This window comes from Semicossyphus pulcher, unplaced genomic scaffold (genome assembly GCF_022749685.1).
Source record: "Semicossyphus pulcher isolate SPU_LCO1_2020_fin unplaced genomic scaffold, fSemPul1.0.p SCAF_15, whole genome shotgun sequence".
NCBI classification, from domain to species: domain Eukaryota; kingdom Metazoa; phylum Chordata; class Actinopteri; order Labriformes; family Labridae; genus Semicossyphus; species Semicossyphus pulcher.
The window spans coordinates 10,448,025-10,469,883 of NW_027211659.1; the positions used below are offsets into that span (position 1 = coordinate 10,448,025).

At 44.1% G+C, this 21,859-nt stretch overlaps 1 protein-coding gene across 1 annotated transcript; it reads right to left on the reverse strand.

Annotated features, from left to right (window-relative positions):
- Positions 1 to 95: 95 nt before the first annotated feature.
- LOC138592605 (vang-like protein 1) lies at positions 96 to 20,510 on the reverse strand. Its single transcript, XM_069663439.1, has 9 exons — positions 20,457 to 20,510; positions 15,094 to 15,316; positions 13,496 to 13,664; positions 5,169 to 5,597; positions 4,909 to 5,084; positions 4,212 to 4,345; positions 2,081 to 2,213; positions 1,777 to 2,011; positions 96 to 715 (listed from the first exon to the last, which is right to left on the reverse strand). The coding sequence occupies exons 2-9, from the start codon at positions 15,162 to 15,164 to the stop codon at positions 455 to 457; spliced, it is 1,608 nt and encodes a 535-aa protein (XP_069519540.1). The 5' UTR covers positions 15,165 to 15,316; positions 20,457 to 20,510; the 3' UTR covers positions 96 to 454.
- Positions 20,511 to 21,859: the final 1,349 nt, after the last annotated feature.

Consider the following 21,859-nt stretch of genomic DNA (forward strand, 5'->3'; position numbering starts at 1 on the left):
ACAGGACAGGTAAAGAAACTTTGCAAAGACTGAAAAAGGAGCAGATTAGGTGGAAAAGTTCAGGTTATATCAAATGACCTGGTCACTATAGGAGAGACAGGTTGAAACACTTCATACACTCAAATCACACACTCCTCCTATGTAATGAAGTCTCCCACGCAGGCACACACTGGCACATGCAGAGATAAGGAAGAAGAGAGTTTGTGAGGGTGATCTGTCGTGCATAGAGGAATACCTGAACTGTGTTCTGTTCATGTCAGGACAGAGAGATCCAGGCATCTTCCCTCTTTTTTCGTCTTGTTTATCGTCCTTCTCATCAGACAATGACACAAAGATACTCTATGTAAGAAAATTACATAAACAAAAGTACAAAAAACAGTACAAAAAGCTTTTATTTTGAAAAATCCAGTTGGGTAATTGTAACAGTCCTGTGAGTCCAGACCAGCAGCTCTGGTTAAACAGAGGTTTCTGATTGGAGCAGCAGTATAAACTTGTGAGACTTCGGGTCGATGAATTCCTCAGTCAGTCGGATGTAAGGGATGCCCTTGATGGTCACAGCTAAGCTAAAGTCAAGACACTTCAGTAGGAACTCAGTCCCTTCCTTTACGCCGCCGGTGACAGAAGCCTCGCTGACCAGAGTCCACTGGTCGGCCATCCAGCGCTCAGGGCCGTACTGCAGGGTGGGACCGGGGGCCAGGTATGCCTCCAGGAAGGCCTGGACACACAGAAACAACCAATCACACCCCAGTGATCACCAAGAAAATCAGTCCGGCGTAGAGCTGACAGATTTTAAAATACGCCCTGTTTGACTTAAGTCCTGTTTGTGTTGCACCTGGGTGTATCTTTTTCATCTTGGATGGAGCAGGCATCAATTTAGAAAGTCAGACTTATATCCAAGGTAAAACAGACAGTAAAAGTAATGGTCACACAATGGTAGCTTGTTGTATCAGTGCTACATCAAGTTATCACATCACATCGGCATGCCGCAATCCATTACTGATTGCAGCGGTGACCAATTTCTTGTCGAGCTTTTGTTTGTTGTGCGCGTTGTTCAGTTTTACTGTGAGAACATTTTTATGTTCTGCATACAACTCTATGAGTTTCCGTATTTCACAATATGTAACATTTATTTTTCTTTACTTTTGTTTTGTGTTATCCACATCCTCTGTAGATAATTTGATAAGATAAGTTAGAGAGTGGAGACGTGTGTTGCTTGGCAACATTCACCGCTTTGCGAGTGTTCACGTGGACAGGCATCATAAGACTGGGCGCAGCTACGACCGGTGCGAGTTAGGCTGGGTGCACTCGGTGTAAATTCGAATCGAGAAGTCGGGTGTAGCTTCGTCGGACGTAAAAGATAAGACCTATTTATTTGCGTCCAGCTGGTGCATTTGGCTCCTGTTGGTTAGCTAGTTAAAGTTAGCTTGTTAGCTAAATGTTATTATCAAGCTAACTTTTAGTTAAGACACAATTTAACACAGGTGTGCTTCCTTACAGTGAACTAATTTATTGGCTAAAGTAAGAACAACTGTGTGTGACTTCAACAACACAAACACACACAAAAAAAATTATTTCCTCAGTTCAAACAAAAAAGGAGTTCAAGGAGACAAAGTAGTAATCGGATTGAGGCTGAAAAATGAGGCTAATTTGTTAGCTTAAATGCAACCTGTTTGACTGTCAAAACTCAATGACAATCTCACTGACTCCTGTCCCTGATATATGAATAACAAATCTATTACTGTAAAAATGTCATCTAATTTGGAGCTTCAAACTCACCTTTGGGCTCATGTTATTGACGAGGCAGAACCCCAGGTGCTTCTGGATGCTCTCCATGCTGTGGCAGTGCTGCCTCCTGGTGGTGCGGAGGTACTTCTGCAGGGCGCGGGCCATGGAGGGAAATATAGCCAGAGCTGCTTCACGCACGTCCATGATGTCGGACGGCGACGCACGTTCGTCCTCTTTCTTCATCCGCCGGACATGTGTGAAGGCCTCCTCCACGGCCACCACCAGCCTGACAACACAGCAGTTAGCATCCATTCAACTTACTTATGTACCCCTAACACCTGCTCCCTTCACTGACCTGGCTCTGCGTTTCCGGACTCTTCTCTCGTAGTCGGCCTCTTCGTAGTACAGCTCATTGTGTGCGCTGTCTTTGCGTTTGGCTGCAGCTGTTACCATGGCCCGTGACTGATTGCCATTACTGGGTTGTGCTCCTGCTGTGCTCCCCGGGTCTGAGGACAGAGGCAAAGTGGTTACATCAGATTGTGGTTGACGTTGCAGGCGCTGACCCCACCAGACTCTGATTAATGGGCTGTATCTCAATCTGAAGCGTGGACAGCAAAGGTCAGGCGGGACGAGAACTCGGATTTAACACATCACGGGATTCTTTCAGTATCATGTCCACTGACTTTTGTGCAAGATTTGAGAAGAGTGCATGCTAATCTTTGCAACCTATCTGGGGCATCATGTGTCTCAGTCACAGAAGTGTTAATTATAGCGCTGAGAAAAGAGGCTTTCCACTGGAAGCATCCACAGACATTCTGATGCAGAAACCTTTTCATTATAGGGGGTGTGGATTAAATATTCATCGTTTTACACTTCAAAGGCCGTAGCTTATGTCTGATCTGTGAATTTACGGGTTTGTGTGAGAAACACATTAAGCTAATGGAGCTTGTACAGCAGTATATTAGGAGTTCATGGTGTTTCTTATTGTGGGGGAGTCAGATCTGGTCCACGTTCATGAAGATCAGTACAGCTTGGGGGAGGTTATAGAGAGTAAACGCTGCAGGACAGGTAAGGGTATAAATCGTTAATGATGCGATCTGCATATGTGCGCAGGTGAGATATAGAGACGCTGAATCTAGTGCTACGACATGCATGAAAAAGCATCCTGGTGCATGCTGTGGAAAGAAAGCTGCACATTATTTGCACAAAGCGCATTGTAAATATTTTCTTTTGAAAACACCAGCCTCTTTAACTCCCTGGCCTACATATTCCCGCTGTGACAAGAGCGCAAGTGAATGACTTTGAATGGGAGAGAGAGAGGGTGGGGGGTGGCGGGGTGAAGCGAGCAAAAAATGAAATAAAGAAGGGGGAGAATAAAAGAGAGCAAGAGCGAGCCGAGCCGGAGACAAGCTGAGCGGGAGGAAGCAGAGATGTGGGAGTGTGTGAGGAATGAGCGTTACTCTGATGAATTATTTAAGGCTTGAAATTCCACGACCCTCTGGAGGCCTTTCCGCTGCTCTTTGATAGGGAGGGGGGGGTTGGGTGGAAGGGAGGTGCTACAAGGACACCATATCCCATACTGCATCCCTGCCATAGATCTTGAAACCCACAGTGGTGCACAGCAGACGAGGGATTGATGAGTGGCGAGTGAAAGGCCCTTTAAGGAAGAGCGCAGCATGTGGCATTTCAGGATGTGTGTTTGTGGGAGCAGGTAGGAAATGAATCAAGAGCATCGCGGTGCAGCAGTATGTGCGTGTGTAGCAGGAGGATGCAGGATATACATTATGTCTGAGTGCACTAAAGATGGAGTGGACTGAACCGTGAAATTAGCCGCTTCCTGTGACAAAGTGCTGTGCGGAGCGATGCAGAGGACTCTTATCTGTACTTACTGTCCAAAAGGTATGTTCTCAGTTTGTTTTTAAAAGCTGCTTATGGAGGAGATGGAGATGGAGGAAGAAAACATCACAACAAGGAAGCAGAAGGAGGAAGATACCAAGTAAAGCAGGGGAGGAAAAGAAGCAGCAATCCCAATCCCAATTTCACGCCCTTGGCTCTATCCCTAGTTTTGGTGCACCCTTTACTCGGTAGGGGGCCTTAAAGAACATAGCTACACGGGGTGAGGGCTGAAAAGGAGACTGGACACCAAATTTCATACATGCAACAAGGAAATAACTCACAAATCATCACTTACACAAAGTACTATTGACAACGTAATTAGCGTCTTTCTTTCCCCTGCACCTGTAGCCATGTTTCATGTAACACTGCCTCAGTTTGCAAAGCATTATGGGAATTCTCTTATCACTCAGTTTGGATGCAAAACACTGTATTTGGAGGGCAGCTTTGATCACTCTTTCCCCATGAAAAAAGAAACACCCTACCCTCCCTGGGAGCTCTCAAAACGGAGGGGTAGGGTCAAGTGGTACAGCTAAGTGGGAGGATTGAGATACAGCTGCTATATAACACAGGGGGGGGATGAGGAGACTTACCGTCCACGTTATAAACCTTTAACCCGGCCAGGTGTTTGGCAGCCCGGTGCTTTGAGGCAGAGAGAAGCGCTGGGTTATGGAGTGGAAAATCTCTGTAGTAATACTCCAGTACGGACAGAGCAGCTTTCTGAATGCTGTGCAACGAGAGAGAGGAAGAGATCAAATCAGAGACCATCTGCATTATGGCAGACTTGAAGACTTCCTGTTAACCATCCTGTAAACTAATTCTGAATCAAGCCAAGAAGAAGAAATAATACACCCCTTTGGTCACACAGTACTTATCTAATTACCCCTGTTGTCTCCTGTCCTGTGGTAGTCACACATCAGAACGAAAACAAAGTGAGACAGTCGCAGGATGAGCGCCTGCGTCCGCCACTTTCTCATCCCTCCCCCCTTATCTCTGAGAATAGCTCGCCTTGAGCAAACCAGACGAGGAGGCTGATGAGTAACTCAATTACTCCCCGTGCCAGTCTCCCCTGTGGACACAAGCCTCCAATTACACACATACTTCAACCTGATAGAGTGTAATGACTGTGACCGAGTGCCAGTGTGTGTGTCTCACTGTTTTCTGTACAGAAAGGTCATCACATGTAAAACAGTAAAAGGATTGTATCTACAGTATCTTCTTTAATCCTCCTTGTTTATTAGGACTGTAAAATACTAAGAGGAGATTATTACAGTAAAAGAGCGTTCGTACCTTAGCTGTCCAATGTTGTAGTGACACGTCTCTCCGTCAGTGGAGCGCATGACACACACGCTGTAGCACGGCTGGAGGTGACGGAGCTCCAGCAGCACAACGGCCAGGTAATGGACAAACAGCTGCGAGTCCACGAGGGACACGGCAAACTGGACAATACCGTGGTAGTCCTCATCCTGCGTGGGTGTAATCACAGGATCAATAAAAACATTCGCTGTTTATACCATATTTAGCTTTATTGTAGCACACTTGTAACCCACCTGAGCATCAAGGATCCGGACCCCGTAGAAGAGCCAATAAGACATGGTGAGCAGGAGTGTGAGCGTGGTGAGGAAGGCACGGTACACACACACTCTGGGCAGACTGGCGCGCCCCTGTCGGAGGAACAATGCCCAAATGGCCACCAGGAGGATGAGGAGCTTGAAGGAGATGGAGAGGAAGAGGCCCTCGCAGGCCGCGCCACAAGCCTGCAGTCTGTCGGGCCACATGAGGACCGGAAGGAGCAGGAAGACGAGGGGCGTGGCAACGACCAGCAGCCCCACACAGGAGCCCACAGCCAGGGGGAGGTAACGGCGGAAGCCCTGGGTCCGGTCCTGGAGTTCCTTCCCCAGTCCGACCACTTCCTCCTGGGAAATACTCAGCTCGGAGGTGCCCGTCACCGCGGTGGTGGTTTCCCCCCAGTTATCATCCTGAAGGAGGAGAGAGAGAAACGTGAAGGAGGGAATAGTGTGTTGATTCAGCCAAATTACACAAACCTCTTATTTTATAAATGTATTAAAGCTTTTTTAAAAATGTTTTAGCCAATAGGAGACAGTAAAGAAAGCTGTGCAAACAATTATCACCTCATTAGGAGAACAAAGCACTTTCGTATTCATAGATCCAGCAAGCACAGCAAAACATTAAGTCCTGCTGTTACTCTCCTTTTAGCTGAAAGTAATGCTGTGCTATGTTTACCAGCTAGTAACTTTCTAACAGTCTGTCTGCTTCTTTGTGCCGGGCTTTTTTGGGTTTATTAAAGTTGATGACAGCAGAACACACAGTAAAAACACAAATAATGGGCTGAAAGTAGCTCAAATGTGTGAAACCTTTCGGTTCATTAATTCCAGCAGGCTGAGGCTAAAATACTTCTGAACTCGACAACCAATCAGAGCAACAAATGTGTGAGGTTAGGCTAGGAAGGTAAACATCCAAATCATTTAGCTTCCAGTTAATTCACAGACATTTGGCATGACATGATTTAATCCAACTGTTACGATTTGTACAAAACCAACATCCAGTTTGTTTAATATCGACATGTCAGTCGATTGAGAACGTTCCACATCAGGGGCAGCCATCTTTGTTGCCTCACCCGGCACTTAACTAGCCCAATAATTGAAAAACAACTTTGACTGGTCCGACCTGAATCAGGGCGAATAGAAATCTGCCTGAACAGATGCAGATTTTGGTGTTAGCTCTGTGTTGGTTTGTCTCCAAGAGCGACACATTCAATTGAAAATATTAACTATTAGCTAGTGCAGCTTTAAATTTGAACGCTGGAAGCATCACAAGCTCAACCTGCTCACCTCCATTGCATCAGGGTAGAGTAGATCTTTTCCCCCTGCATTGTAAGATACCACAACGGATATGACGGATGTGCTTTTCCATTTAAAATTCATAAGAAACAAATAACCTGATAGATATAAACCTGAATCTGACAGACAACAATGCCTCCATCATCCTAGTTCTCTCTCCCATCTTTGCATGAGCAGCTACGATCGATTTTCTGCTCAGTGCACACTGAACATTCTTCATGCCATTAAAAAATGTTTGATTTTCTTGGAGTTTTTGCCTCATTATGACAGCCCTTCAAAGTCCCATTGAAGTAATATGAGATGACAGGTTGGGAAGCGCAGTAATGTCATGTTGGCAGGAAGACGAACACACACACACACACACTGAATCACAACAACAAAAGCTGAAGCATTCCAGGCCCATCACCACAAATTAGAGTCATTTTTTCTTCGGAGCCTGCAGGGTCATTTAAAGCATAAATCTTGCACACAAAGACAGTATAAATTAACGACAAGCCTGCCAAAAGAGGCATTATTTTATTGTGCGCCTGTCATTAATTCAAGTAATTAGTAATTCATTGTCCCCCAGAGTGTCGCTGCATTGTACATCTCTCAAACGACGACCAATCAGAGGAGGCGCAGCTGCAGGGAGACGGATGAGGGCCAGAAAAATGACAAGCTGAACAAATAAGCCTTCGTGGCTTCACACACGTGTGCACACACATTCACCTAAGCACATCAAACAGCCTGCAAAGCCCCAGACTCGCTCCATATGGGCCTGGGGAAGCTGCTGGAAATCCAGACAGGCTGTGAGCTACACGCACAGAAGACGTCACATACCTGCGTGGAGTGTGTGTCCAGCCTGTGCCGTGCCAGGCTATTAAGAATTCAACTTTCTTAGATTAAGTGAATGCAGCTATTTGTGGATTGTGAAATGTGAAATCAACATTGCATATTTCCAATCATGCAGCATGAATACGATTTCTGCCTCCATTACCGTCCACAGCTAATTAACTGAGCCATGCTGGAGGAGCCGACGCCAACGGGAGCAGGAAGATGAATGAGCCCGATGAGATGAGGAGAAGGAGGGTGGGTGGGATGGGAGTAAATGAGACACGAAATAAGGGAGGTAGGGGGATGCAGAAGGATGCAGCGTTTAATTCTGCCGATGTGTCTCCCAGACTAATTTGTGGAGCCGGGGTCAGCTTTGTAAGTGTGGTGTCAAGTCATTTAGTATGTGATGCCTTTGTATTCCTACCACACCACTCCTCTACTGCTCTTTTTCTTTCTGAAGCCAACTCATTTAAAGGGGCGACGACGAGGGCTGAACGATTTAATCATCATTGTTATGTGGACATGTGAAATGAACACATTGCAAAACACTGCATTGTTTGCAGTCATGGCCGGCCCAAAGCTGTTAGGGGCCCTAAGCTCAGTTCAATTTTGGGGCCCCCTATCGCCTCTGTGGTGGCATGCCAGTGCGAGCGCCCTTTTTGGCAGTAATTTTAACAGTCACACAGTTTTTGTGATATGAAGAGAATCTGATGATGCTGAAGAGCTTCAAGACACTTTTGTATGTCAGTTTGTAAAACCACATCACAACTGCACTGAATCCAAACAAGACCAGGCCAGGCAGGCCTCTCTCTTTTTAACCCGACTCTCTCACGCACACACTCGAACCCGACACACACGCACACACACACACTGTACAACTTTATGCACAGCAGGTCTATCACGATTCAGTCACAACAAGCCCAACTTGATGCCTACTGAGGCCCTAATTTTATCCCAGTGCTGTCGAAGCAGGAAAAATATAGGTCATCTATAATACACATTTGCAACAGTGCCAATGCATGAACGTGACAGGATCAGGATCAATTTAACCAGTAATATTATATTAGCTGCCGTTAACATAATATTGTGTTTTATGTATTATTACCATTGACCAATATATCACACAAAAAACAAACATTTCAAGCTCTCGTGGTGGTTTAAGGCACCGTGTACTCACATCCAGTGGCGTCGTTGGAGAAATTCTCCAGACCTGATCTTACAATATCATCAAGACCCTTTTTGTTATCTGTAGTTTTTGTTATTGTATGAAGCCAATGTGACCGAAATAAAACGATAATACTTTAGATTAGTAATCAAGAACAACACAGTGTTCAAAATAACATGGTTATATTGTTGAATTAATGTATTTAAAGCAGTAAATATGTACAATGCTCAACTGTTTTGCACATTATATGAAATCAAGTGTTTATCCACCCTCGTTTTTCCCTAGGCTTATATGTGAAGGCCGTTCTTATTGTGCTTATCCTCACGTACACACGTATGTGAGTTATCCACGCTCTTATCCTCCTCAAAAATCACATAACTACAGGTACATCGTCGCTACGCCGCCGTGTGCATAGTGATAACACATGCTACGACGCTGCTGCTGCTACGTCATGACGTCACATGTAACTTCATGCAATTGTTGTTAATTGTTTTTAACAGGTTGCATCCTAAAACCTCAGACTGGATAAAAGAAGTGAACATATTCTCTGGCTCCAAAAGTGAAGCCAATGCAGAGAGCCTAAAATCTACATTCTTTCCAATGGCCAACAGGGGGCGACTGCTCTAATTGGAAAAAGATGCCAGATTGTACTGAACCAGAGCAATCACTAGCTCAAAGTCACTTCTAACAAAGCATGGTGTTCATTTAGCAAATAATGGTCCCATTTACAGTGAAATAGACAATAAAGGTGGTTCCCAACCTGGGGTCCGGGCCCCCCTTAGGGTGGCGCCAAAGATCGCGGATGTGCGAGGCTTTGTCTGCACTGAGATTGTCAAGATTAGATTTGCACATGTTAAAAAAAAAATAAAAAAGCACTAACTTGATAATCAAAAGTCTGTTCAACTATTAAAAAATGTGTTTTTTTTGGTCTCATTCAAATATAGTAGCTACTTTGCAGGCCACACCTCTGCCAACCATCGGCTGATTGGTGTTCATTTTTGCCAATAAGGTTTTGGAATTAATCCCTTTATTGTTTTGTTGTATGTGTGTGCGGGCGAGGGGGGCTCAGCCTCTCTTAGATACAAGCAGGGGGAGCTCCAAAGAAAAAAGGTTGGGAACCACTTCTTTAGAACATAGCTACCTGTGATTGACCAGTGACCTTTCAACCAGGAAAGAGACATAACGAAGCCACCATGTCTTACAAATATTTCCAAAAATCAGAACTCAAGGCTTCAAAACAGGAGTTTACAAACCAATGAGTGATGTCATGGTGTTTTATATACAGTGCATGGCCAAGAACAGATCAGTGTTACAGATTGTTTCTTGTGGCTGACAACAGAAGCAGAAAACTTAAAAAAAAAAAGACAGCTTAACTTGTTGATTTTCTGCAGTATTTAAAGACAGTTTTGGTGATAGAGATTAAGAGGGGACAGGGGCTGTGTCTCAATAGAGAAACCAGACAACTGTCATCTGTGTGGCCAAGTTGTATTATTGTCTTGTATTTAGGAGTTCTATAGATCAAACCACAAGTGTGAGCTGGCAAAATAAGTGTGAAACCTTGGACTGTATAAAAAGATGGACGACATAACAGCTCCCTAAAAGTGAAGCTAAATCATCTCTATCGCCCCCTGCTGACTGGCTGCAGTACAGGTCAGAAAGCCCGCCTCCTCCATGTTAACAGATGGGACATGAGCCACACTATAAAATCAAAATACATTTTTGTCAAACATGGTTTCTGCCATTATAGTGTTCCTTTTTCTGACATGTTTATTTTTAATTAGTTATCTGATGCTGTAAAGCGCCTATCACAGGGGCTATTCTGGCATCACTTTCGTACAATGGGAGCAGATGGAGATGTGTCGTCCATCTATATATACAGTCATTGGTGTGGACGCACCTCCTTTTCCTCAAATTAAAGCTGTTTCTTAGTGGTGGAATAAACTAAATATATGGAATAATTAAGGAAGTCATTTTAACAGGTTTCATTTGGACGGCTTAATTCCATTTAGCGGCTTTAGTTTCAGTCCAGGTGATGTTCAGGCTGCCTCACCGTGCTCTTCCTACAATAACAATTCAACATCTGTGGCAGGGAATAGGCTTCTCCGTTGGGGTATATATGGTAAAGTAAATATCAGCCCTAATAATTGTAAATCAGCATGCTTAATCTTAGCATTTAGTATAACAATTTCTATGGCACAACCTTTATACAGACAAGCTTTCACAGTGTATCACTTACTGAGCTAATACACTGTTAAAACCAGCCATTAAGTCTCAACGGATTAATCCCAAAGATTAATGCCACACTAATCAGGCCTGATCTCTATATACTGTAAAGTGAGGAGAACGAGTAAGTAACAGAGAGAGACTGAAAGAGCGCGGGGTTACAGGAAGCACAGAGAGAGAGAGAGAGAGAGAGCTTGGCAGTCTTTTCATCTGGCAGGGGGTGAATAAGGATTACAGTTAGGCCTGTTCCACCGTCACAAAGCACAACAACACAACAACATACTGATTAGCACCGAGGCTATCACATACACACACACGCCAAACAGCAAACAGCCTGCCAGCTACAAAGCACAATGGATAAGCCACGCTGGTCTGGGTGGAGGTTAGAATGACTTTTAAATACATTTGTGTGTTACTGTGTATGAGTCATAGGAGCGATGGGACAATAACAAATGGGATAAGTATAAAATATTTTTCTAGTTTTTCTGTTACACTCCTTAAAAAGCTGTGAGCGTAGTAGCTATGAGAAGGTGTGTGTGTGTTCATCCATGTATCCAATCTAAAGGGCAGGGAAGCAAAGTGTGAAATGCCAAAACACGAATATGCGCTTCTTCCCATACGCTTTGGTGTTGCTACAGCTAACAGTGTGAATAGAAGCTGCTGCCTCCTGGCACAAAGTCACAGCGTCTCACAAAGCAGCACGGACAGTCTCAGTAACAGACTTGGCGCTCCCTCTATGACTCACACACACTCACACACACACACATACACATCCAGAGAAGCTGTGGTCCAAGACCGTATCCTTATGTCATAGGCATGCGTGTAAACATGGAGGATTATTCATATCAGCTTTCCTCAAAGTGGCGTTTGGCTGGATGCTAACGCTAGCTCAGACTGTGAGAATGTCCTCTCTGCTGTCGATCCTGTTAGTGTTACAGCAGCTCTGCTGTCGGACAGAGAGAGAGAGAGGCTCCAAGTAAGCAGTTGGCTGGGGTGGGTTTTGGTCGGTGGTAATGGTGGTGCTGCATCCTGTGCCATTTGGACACGTTCGTCTGGAGGGCTAGTGCAGCACAATGGCAGATTACCTTACACTGCGGACAATGGACGCAAGCTACAAGCTGACAATCACATGACATCAAGGAATGTAGCTGCCCGGCCAGGAGGGGAGACGGCAAAATAGGTCAGAGCTCTCAGGAACCGTCAGAAAGTCTCGCTGAATCACGTGAAATAATACACTCTAATGTACTCCTTTTATCTCTGTGGGGAAGTACCTACTTTTTAAGCTAGCTCACACTCTGCCACTTCACATACACCGTTTAAATCTATAACTTTGTTTTCATCCTTTGGTTTCGTTTCTTCCTCTTACTTAGTTTTCTTTAACTTTCATTGCTATTAACCAACAGCCTGCTTATGTGCTTCCTTGCTAATAATCAGCTGAGAAGGTTGATACCAGGCTCATATCTGTGTGTTAAATATGAAGCTGAAGCTAGGCGACAGTTAGCTTAGCATACAGACTGGGAGCAGCGAGAGTAGCTTTGTAAAAAGGCCTTCTTGCAACTCTAAAGCTCACTCAGCGAGAAACATACATAATATAACACCTTGTAAAACCATGAATTAAACATTTAAGATATAACCTGCGTTTAAGTGAGCTTTTAGGTTGCTAATATGTATAATTTTATCATCTTGGAAAGAGCTAGGCTAGCTCTTTCTCCGTTTTAGGTCTAAGCTAAAGCCCCTTTCCCACTGGTCAAAAAACCTGCTAACATTCGGCTTTTTTGCTTAGTGGGAAATGTTACAATCGGCATTCAGACCCGGGTCAATTGACTGTGCAGTAGACCCGGGTAATTATCGCCTCGGCTCCGATTAATGGGAACACAAAACCCGGGTCGGCAAGCAAATCTCCGCTCCCTTTTTGGCGCGATGCTATGGCGCGCACAGCTACAACAGCTCCGTCCAAGCAGCGCTCAGACATCGTTCCAAATTTGTCGCCGCCGAGTCTGACTGAATGAGTCATAGATACAATAAAGACCTAACCACTGTAACATCTTCACTGTTTAGTAACCCTGTTTCCATTTGTGACATCAGGAGGATACTCCACTCGCAATGGGAACAGAGACAATCGCCATTTATTAGCAGGTCTGAAAAACCTGCACCAACGCGCTAATTTTGGTGGGAAAGGGGTATAGGCTAAGCAGGCTGCTACCAAGTCGTAGCTTCATCCTCAGACAGATGCAAATGTTATCAGTCTTCTTAACTAACTCTGCAAGAAAGGCAGTTAAAACATTTCCCCACGTCTCTAAATAACAATCACAGTGTAAATGCATCATTAATCCCTGCCGAGTTAAACATCCGCTCTGTCTTTGAGCTGCATTATCACAGCACTTCACTTCCCAGTATCTACTTGATGCCCTCAGAGCTCAGCAAAATCAGCTTTATGGAGTGACTTGAACCAATTTGCTTTCAAAGCTATCATGCATGACAGTTATACCCAGTGTCACACACACACACACACACACACACTGTAATGCAGCGCCGTCCGTATAAATCCGGCCAGGCCTACAAGAGGGATGCTAATCCTCTGACCTATTTGATCCCTTGTCACCATTGTTATTTCTGTGTCAGGCGTTGTGCCAATGGGCGGCCAGCTGTGTGAGGATGAGTTTATAAGGTCACCATGCAGAGTTCAAAGATGGATTACGGGGCCTTCTGAATTACTCTAAAGGAATCCACCACTTCTCTAAAAACCATCTGCATTCCTTCACAGTTCACACTTCCTGTTTGTACAGCTCTGTGTTACTCCACTTATGGAAGATACCTGAGCATCGTCTCCATGTTCTCCTGCAGGTGAGGGTTCTCCTGGCAGCGGATCTCCGTTGTGAACGGGGGATTCCTGCGTGGGCGAGTCCGGGGGGTTGATGACGACGGAGCGCTCGGAGCGGACGCTGTCTTTACTGCTGGCTTTGTGACGCTCGCGGCTTCGATCCCTTGAACGGAAACACAACGAACAAGAAGATTGGTAAAATGTAAAATCAGAAGTATATTCTTTCATGCTCACTCTTTACACTCTTTATTGTTGGAGTTTTTTCCTATTAAATGTCAGAGATGAGTTTGCGCCTTTCAAGAACCCCAAGGTTGATTAAAGGGCGGGATCAGGGCATGGAGGGATTTGTAGGTGAGAAGGAGGATTTTATAGGAGATGCGGGACCTGACAGGGGGCCAGTGAAGGTGGATGAGGGTGGGTGTGATGTGTTGCTAGGGCTTGGCACAGTTTTGCACATACTAAATAAAGGCATGTACGGGGGTAAGGGTTAGGGTTAGGGTTAAGGATGACACCCCAGCTGCAGACTTCTGGGGATGGGCGGATGGAGCAGCCGTCAATGCCGACGAGTATATCTCCAACCTTCCCGAGCAGTGCCTCGAGTGCCACAACCATGAGCTCTGTTTTATTGCTAGAAGAAGATGTAGTTGGAGACGCTTTTGTTTGATAGATGACCAAAGAATCAATGTTTGAAATGATAATAAATGTTTTTGTCGACTACAAATATTTTAGCTTTAAACTCGAGTGTTCAAACATGAACTGAACGACTGTAAATCATCATCATCAACTATATTGATCATCTTTTTTTGTCATTTAAATCTATTTTGAAGCAAAAATTCTCGGGTTCCAGCTTCTCAAAATGTCAATAAAAAGCTGAATATCTTTTGGGTTTTAGACTGTTTGCCTGACAATGATTAGAATGACCTGATTCTCCATATAATTAAACACTAAATAGGGTCAACTATTCAATATTAAACATAATGCCCTACATGGCTAAAAGCTGGTCGAGAGGAAGGTTTGTTTTTGAACGTCTTCTTAAAACCCACCTCTTCTCCTCGGCCTTTGACACCTTGTAAGACGTCTCTGCGTCTTTTATTTTATTTTAACTTTTTATTTATTTTTATCTATTTCTATTTACTTATTTGTATCTTATGCCTCGTGTGAGCTGTGTATTTAATGTCTTTTATTCTTCTGTACGGCACTTTGGTCCTCTGCGGTTGTTTTAAGTTGGATTGGATTGGAAATAATTATTCATAAAAGGTCAACTGGACAGGATGTGAATCAAATGATCCTCTCGTTTTCAGAACCGAGCGAGTGAAATAGGTTAGAGCCACTCAACTGTGACGACCCTAATCCACCAGCTCTGCCTGTCTCAATCTCTCGCTTCTCCCCCTGTCGCTCTCATCGGATTCATTTGACTCCCACAAACACATGGCAAGCATACGCTGAAGACAAACACAACAAATCAATGCACACTGAAATACAGCTGTGAAAGTTTCAGGGAAAGATGCATCATGTGATCAAGCAGACATTCATCCCGTGGGAAGGAGGAAGGCAGACAGTCAGGTGGGAAGGCAGACAGACAGGAAACGTACCCATGTCGGTTTGATCTCCCGGAGCGGCTCGAGTGGTACGAGTAGCCGGAGTGGGTCGACTCGGTGTCCATCCCAGCGCGGTCTCAGAGGCGGTGATTGGCCGGCGGGATGAGGAGAGATTTGGCGTGTGCGGCGGAGAGAGGAAGTTGGCAGCAGTACTCAGGAGGAGGAAAGGGTTGCTATAGAGACCAGTCCAGAGAGCTGCTTTAGGAGCCACATTGACCTGAGAGATGGAGAGAGAGAGGATGCGAGGCTTGTAACAAAACCGGCTAACAATGTCTAACAAATAATGCATTAGATACAGTGTGCAGTGTAGCAGGCTGGAACTGATTCATTTACTGTATTTTTAATGAGGTGAGAAAACCCCAAATATATAGTTTAAATCTCTGTACTCAGACTGCAGGCAGGAAGATAAGATAATCTATCATGAATGTACACACCAAACATGTTTACTTCTGTTTACCCCTGTTGGAAGCTTTTCCCTGTAAGATGGATGAATAATAAGTCTCTGCTTTGGGGCTTGGAATTATTTACAAGACAAACTTTATATGGAAACTGCCTGAAAACCGCCACTTAAACGCCACTTATAAAACATGTTTCTTGAAGAATGTAACTGTTTTAAATAGTCACGATCCCTCTTAATTGCTCTCAATCTTTATTTTATGAACCATGTTTAAGCGCTGCCTTTTTGGCCAAGTTTCTCCTCTTAAGAAATAATGCATCTCAGGAGACTTCCTAGTTAAATAAAGATTGAAAACATTTTTATTACTTTATTTTATAAGAGTGAGAAAATATGTGCAACCAGATTTATATGGCATTATAAGAAGATGTGTGTTTAAAAATATCATATTTGCAAAAACAGTGCGATAAATAAACAAATATTAAAGAGTGCATATTAGCTATAACGATTCTATCTAACACCACTTTCCCACCTAAATTTAGCACGTTGACGAGAGTTTTTCAGACCCGGGAAGACCCACTTATAGATGCAGATTGTCTCTTTTCCCATTGACAGTGGAGTGGCAATCTTTTCTGCTGCGTCACCGTCTGATGTCACAAACACGCCCGAAACAGGGTAAGTAAACAGTGAAGATGTTACGGTGGTTAGGTCTTTATTGTATCTATTACTCATTCAGTCTGTTTATTAAACTCAGCGCCGGCCAATTTAGAACGATGTTCGAGCGCCGCTTTGAAGGAGACAGGCGGAATTTTTAGCTGAGATGACAAGGAGTCGCAGAAGTTACCAACGGAGCATAGCATCGCGCCAGAAAGGAGGCGGAGATTAGCGTGTTGACACAGGTTTTGTGTTCCCATCAATGGCGATCAACCCAAGGCGATAATTACCTGGGTCTACTGCAGAGTCATGTGACCTGGTTTTTTTTACAATTAAATTGACACCAATTAACGTGAGTGTAGCTAATAGCTAGCTTAGACTTAATCTAATCGCGTCAGCATGAGCATCTCCAGGCTTTCATCTAGGAGGTACAATTTCTGCATGCTTGGTGAGAAAGCACGACTTGTTTACATAAAATAATTTTCTTATTCATTGCGATAAATTCTGACTTTTGCGATGTCTTTATTGCAAATGCTCAAATTGCGATTCATTGAGCAGAAAATATATAATATAAAATATTATAAAAACCAGAATCCAATTTTAAATAACCTCTTTTGTAATTGTAGAAATTTAAATTTCAACCAGGTTGCTAAAAGGATACAAAAACCTCACAATATATAGAATAATAGATACACAAAACAAGGGATATACCGTGTTGTTATGCTCCAGTTAGAAGACAAAACAATCCAACATGATAATATCAATACTCAGCTGCATGTAAGCAGCCTCTCCATCCTGTAATTTCCCTTTAAGTCATTAAAGTCAGACTCGATGTATCAGCCTCACTTCCTGGCCTCTAATGTATGCCGTTACTGCACGAGGATGTCTCGGCGCTCCACCATGCATGACCGTTCATTTAGAGCTCCATCTCCACCCTGTCTGTCTCCCGGCTGTTGTCCTGACAACTATCCCCAGCCCCGTCTCATTTTACTGACCGGGATTATTCTCCCTCCCGTCATTTGCAGGCTGTTTGTTATCTCTGCAGGCGGTGGTGCATGTAAACAGTAAAAATTCAGCCTGATCAGCGTGTTAGGATGGAGATCATTGTGTGGAAATGATTGTTAGTGAGGAGGCTGTGATGTGGCTGTTCTACGTTAGGATTAAGACGGATGGTTTTCCTTCCTTTTGTTAATCATTATGAAAAAAATATGGCTGCTGCATTAAAAAAAACACAGATTTTCAATTATAATCTTGCAGACCTGTACGTTAAATTATAATCCAGGTGTGAAATGACGCAGCTGTGACAGAAATATGGTTTCTCCGAGGATGAACCAGCCACTATTGCCGTATAAAGCAGGGGGAACATATGTTGAACAAAACAAGAGCTGTATGTTTGCAGGATTTCAATAAATATTTTATAGAAATATACATCTCACTGCATCAAAGCGAATGTTGCAGCATCAAATTTTAAACAAGAAGCAGAGCTTGATCAGGGGAGAGTCACATCTTTCATCTCTAACCCACATCTGCAGCGTCCACTGAGGCAGGAGGCCCCATCTAGCAGCCACGATCAATCACCCCTGCAGAGAGTAAATTTGTGTGATACACTAATATGTGACGGAGGGGTTGGGGGTAGCACAGTGAAGGGGGGGGCACAAAGAGCAAACAATGGCCTCTCTTCACACCCGGCACTCGTGTGGTTAAATGAATGACCCTGTGATTTGAATAAAAGCCGTTAACCCCCTGAGTGCTGATCTATGAGCGCGTGGCAGCGCTATGTGGGCCAAGATGATCCCTCTGAGGGGCCACTCATCCACGAGACGAGCATGAAGAGGCACAGAGAACCAGGCCATGTGGAAAATCGCAGCCGAGGGGTAAGAAAAACTATCAGTTACAAACCAGGGATAACTATGAATAAAGCATGCGGGGGTAACAACGTGCGTTAGAGACGTGGGGCCGCCTGCTCGCTCTGAGGTCCACCCCAAAAAAGAGTCCTCAGAGAGGGAGACTGTGGAGAAACTGGATCGTCCAATGAAGCGTGGATGCTCGGCTGCGGACCGTTCTGCTTGGCTGCACTGGGAAGAGATTCACGAGGGCAGAAAGTGACACTAATGTAAAACAAACACTCATTAGCGTGCTTGTTTAGTGGGTGGGGGCTGCCGCACAGTGGGAGATACTGTAACAACGCATGGTCGGGCACATGTGGTGATTTGGACGCATTTTTATACACAGACTGGACTGTTGCAACAAATATGTCTCTCCGTGGGGAGAGCCGGAACATCTGATAGGTCAGCTTCTTTTTCAGCATTTTTCTCCACTGATCCAACTCATGAATTAATAATGAGGCTGAGAATGAGGGATTCTAGAGAGGAGATTTCAGCCTCCAGTCTGGGAAAAATGAGAGGCGTGGAATGTGAGATTCCAGTAAAATGCCGGATGCACCGCGTTGGCACCCTGAATGGCACAGATCAGTTCTCATAGCTCGTATGAAGCACCGGCCAAGGCCTGGTTACAGTGGCATCTGTGCCCTCGCTCACACCCATCAGCCCTCGTGCCGTCCTCCCTCCATGTGCGCCCTGCTCTGGTGGCATCGTGCCATAATCTGCCAGATGCAGCAGCTGGCAGTCTGCTGGGTGAGTTTATTTCCTCTATCGTTGTTTCACTGTTTCAAAGCAAACTAGAAACCACGATGGGAATAATGAATTCAGTTTTAAACACTGATTCACCCTGCGGCCTAAAGAGTGTAAAATCATAGAAGCCCAAGAAAAACAGTCACACTTGAGGAGCTGGAACCACTAAATATTTGGCATTCATACAAAACTAATGCCAAAAATCAGCCGACAGTCAAACCTTTTGCTGATTTGCTTTCTGATCAACAGAATTAGCGACTGAATGTTTCAGCTAAATATTATTCTAGTGTAAGAAAGTGGGAAATAAACATCTTCAGACAGACGCACACATGCTGATCTGTAAACTGGGTTAGACCGCTCAAATCAAATCAAAGAACGGCTGACACAGACACTGTTATTCACGGTGATAACACTCTCCAATCCCTCCATGGACCCCAGATAACCCAGAGGAACAGCTGCTGATTAACATGATATAAGCTAACGTCGCCGCTGACTGGATAATATCCCTCAAACGGAGCCAAAGATACAAAAACATTAAACGTTCAAACTACCAAATAAATTCCTTTCATTGTTTCTGTGATGCTTTTTCAAAAAGGTGTTTGCAGGGAGCAAACCTGTGACCTTTGGGTGACTGGATCGAGCCTCGGCCACTCCCACCCTGCAGCACACACACCCACACACTCGCCCTGCAGTAAAAGGAGAAAGTTAAGACCTGACACAGTTCTCTGGAATGCAAACTTAGTCCCCCGTCTGATCCGCTCATGTGGAACTAAATAAAAGTACGTAAGAGAGGTGGGAGAAATAGCTCAGCGCATTCCTGCTTTAAGAGCAGAGCTTTTACATCTGTAAATAAACCCCTCTACTATGCATCATGCTTCACACCTTACTATCCAAGCTTCTCAGGATCCTCAGAGGCTCCCCGTAAGGTATCTCCACTTCTCATTACACACGCTGACACGCTGCCCTTCCAGCTAGAAACGTGTTTTAAAAGAGAACAATGACAAACGCGGTGCCAACACCACTTCCTTTGATCAGAATATGCTCCCCTGGAGTGACTCAGTGTCCTTACACGTCTCCGCACAGGACCTTTCAGCGCTTCTCAATAATAAATGTGCTGCACAGTTTCACTGCACCATCATGACTCTGAGGTCCTGAGGGAGAGGAGGCACGTGAAGAGGCTTCAGTCAGAGTGACACCTCTTCCAGATGTGCACTGTAATGATGGCGATACACAGCATCCCCTTTGAAGCAGCGTCTTGGTCTGATAATGCTTTTATTTAATAGGATCCATGGTCTTAGAAAGAGGCAGGGATGTGATGTTGCTCTGCGTTACACAGCTGCAGTTTCGGTTACAATAGATCTCATTTCAGTCTCAACCTGAACACCATGAACCACAGCAGGTTATAAGCTACTATCACCTCAAATACTGCTTGTTTTTACACTTAAGACGTAACGGAACCGTGTCTAAATAAAAGCATAAACACAAGGTTAGCTCACGCATAAATATGGGTTAGGAGGACTAAATTCTGCATCCGCCTAATGTGAAGGAAACCATTTTTCCACGACGGCAGCATTGAACTTCATCAGTAATTCCTGAGAGGGGTTGTGGCTCCGGCTTTTGGCAAAGATACACCCGGTGTAATGAACACAGCATCACCATTTTCCAGTTCATTCACCTACCTTTATGCTCATATGGGTGTCATATTCCTCCGCGAGGGTCTCGGTGAATCCGCCGCCGCTGCTGCTGCTGCTGCTGCGCGTCTGTACGATCTGACAGAGGCAGCTCCTCACACGAGCCTGGCCATTGTGGTTGGTGGTATCAGAGAGGAGAGGGAGGCAGCATGGAGGTACAATACACGTCAAGTGTACTGAAAGGAGGATTGTCAGCTGTAAGCCACAAGAGGGCGCCCTTCACAGCAGATTCAGATCTGATAAAAGCAGGAAGTTTGCTTATTTCCGCCATGAATCAAAGGTTAAAATCACTCTTCATTAAAAATATGCCTTTTCTACGAGGTAAGTCACGTTTACGATGCAAAATGGTTTATGTGCAGAGTTAAAGGGAGAAAGTTTACCTGTACGTACCTTCAAAAGTCAGGTCGGGTGATTCTCAACTATGGAAGCCACTGTGGTCCAAAAAGCATTTTAAACGAGTATAATGTCGAAACTTCCAGCTCACAAACACGGACAATGAAATAGTTGACATATCGAGTATCATATTGATAAAAAATCCGATTTTTTTAATGAGGGAGAAGAAGATTAAAAAACATTTAATCAAACAAATAAACAAACAACAGACAAATGATTAATATAAGCACAATATTCTGCTGTGTTAGGCATGTGTATTGAAAAGTGCCTGGAGCAGGTTTTCCTTAACAACATAATAAGAAAGAAGGAATGACGTTTTAGTGATAATAACTTAAATAATAAAAACCTGATCACCTGCAAGATTGGATCATTAAGTGCATTAGGACCACCAGGTTCAACTGCTTTGTGGTCACTGTAGTTTTTTGGAGTATCGCAGTATATGCAATAATTAAGCCCAGTATATAACATGATAACAGCCTGCTTTTCTACTGATATTGAGGCCTTGTCTTGAAAAGAGGGTCTAACTTAAATAATAGTTAAAGGACCTCCATGATTTAAGCTGATAGCACTTTAAATAGTGAATATTCCACCATCCAATTTCTGTGTCTTAACGCACATAGAATATGAGTGTGTTGTATAACAGCATGATAATACAATATCATAGAAGGTAAGGATGATGGTTTATGTAGGCCTAAGGATGAGTTCTAACCATGAGCACCTAGCACTCACCTAAGTGCCATCCCAGAAATGCAGTCTTATGAAGATCTGATGTCAAGTCTTATTACAGCATTGCATAACTGCTTTGAGCCAGTGACAAAAAAGACACTCTCGCGGTCAAGAGAGGTCACCTCTGGAAATGTTTTCACTTTTATGCAAAGGGTTGCAAAGGTCATTTTTGCACTAAGACCAGGTAGATCATGGCGCTAATATGTGGCAGGTGTTTTTTTCTAAAATACAAACGTCATTAGATTTCCTTACATTATATTAAGAAAAAGCAA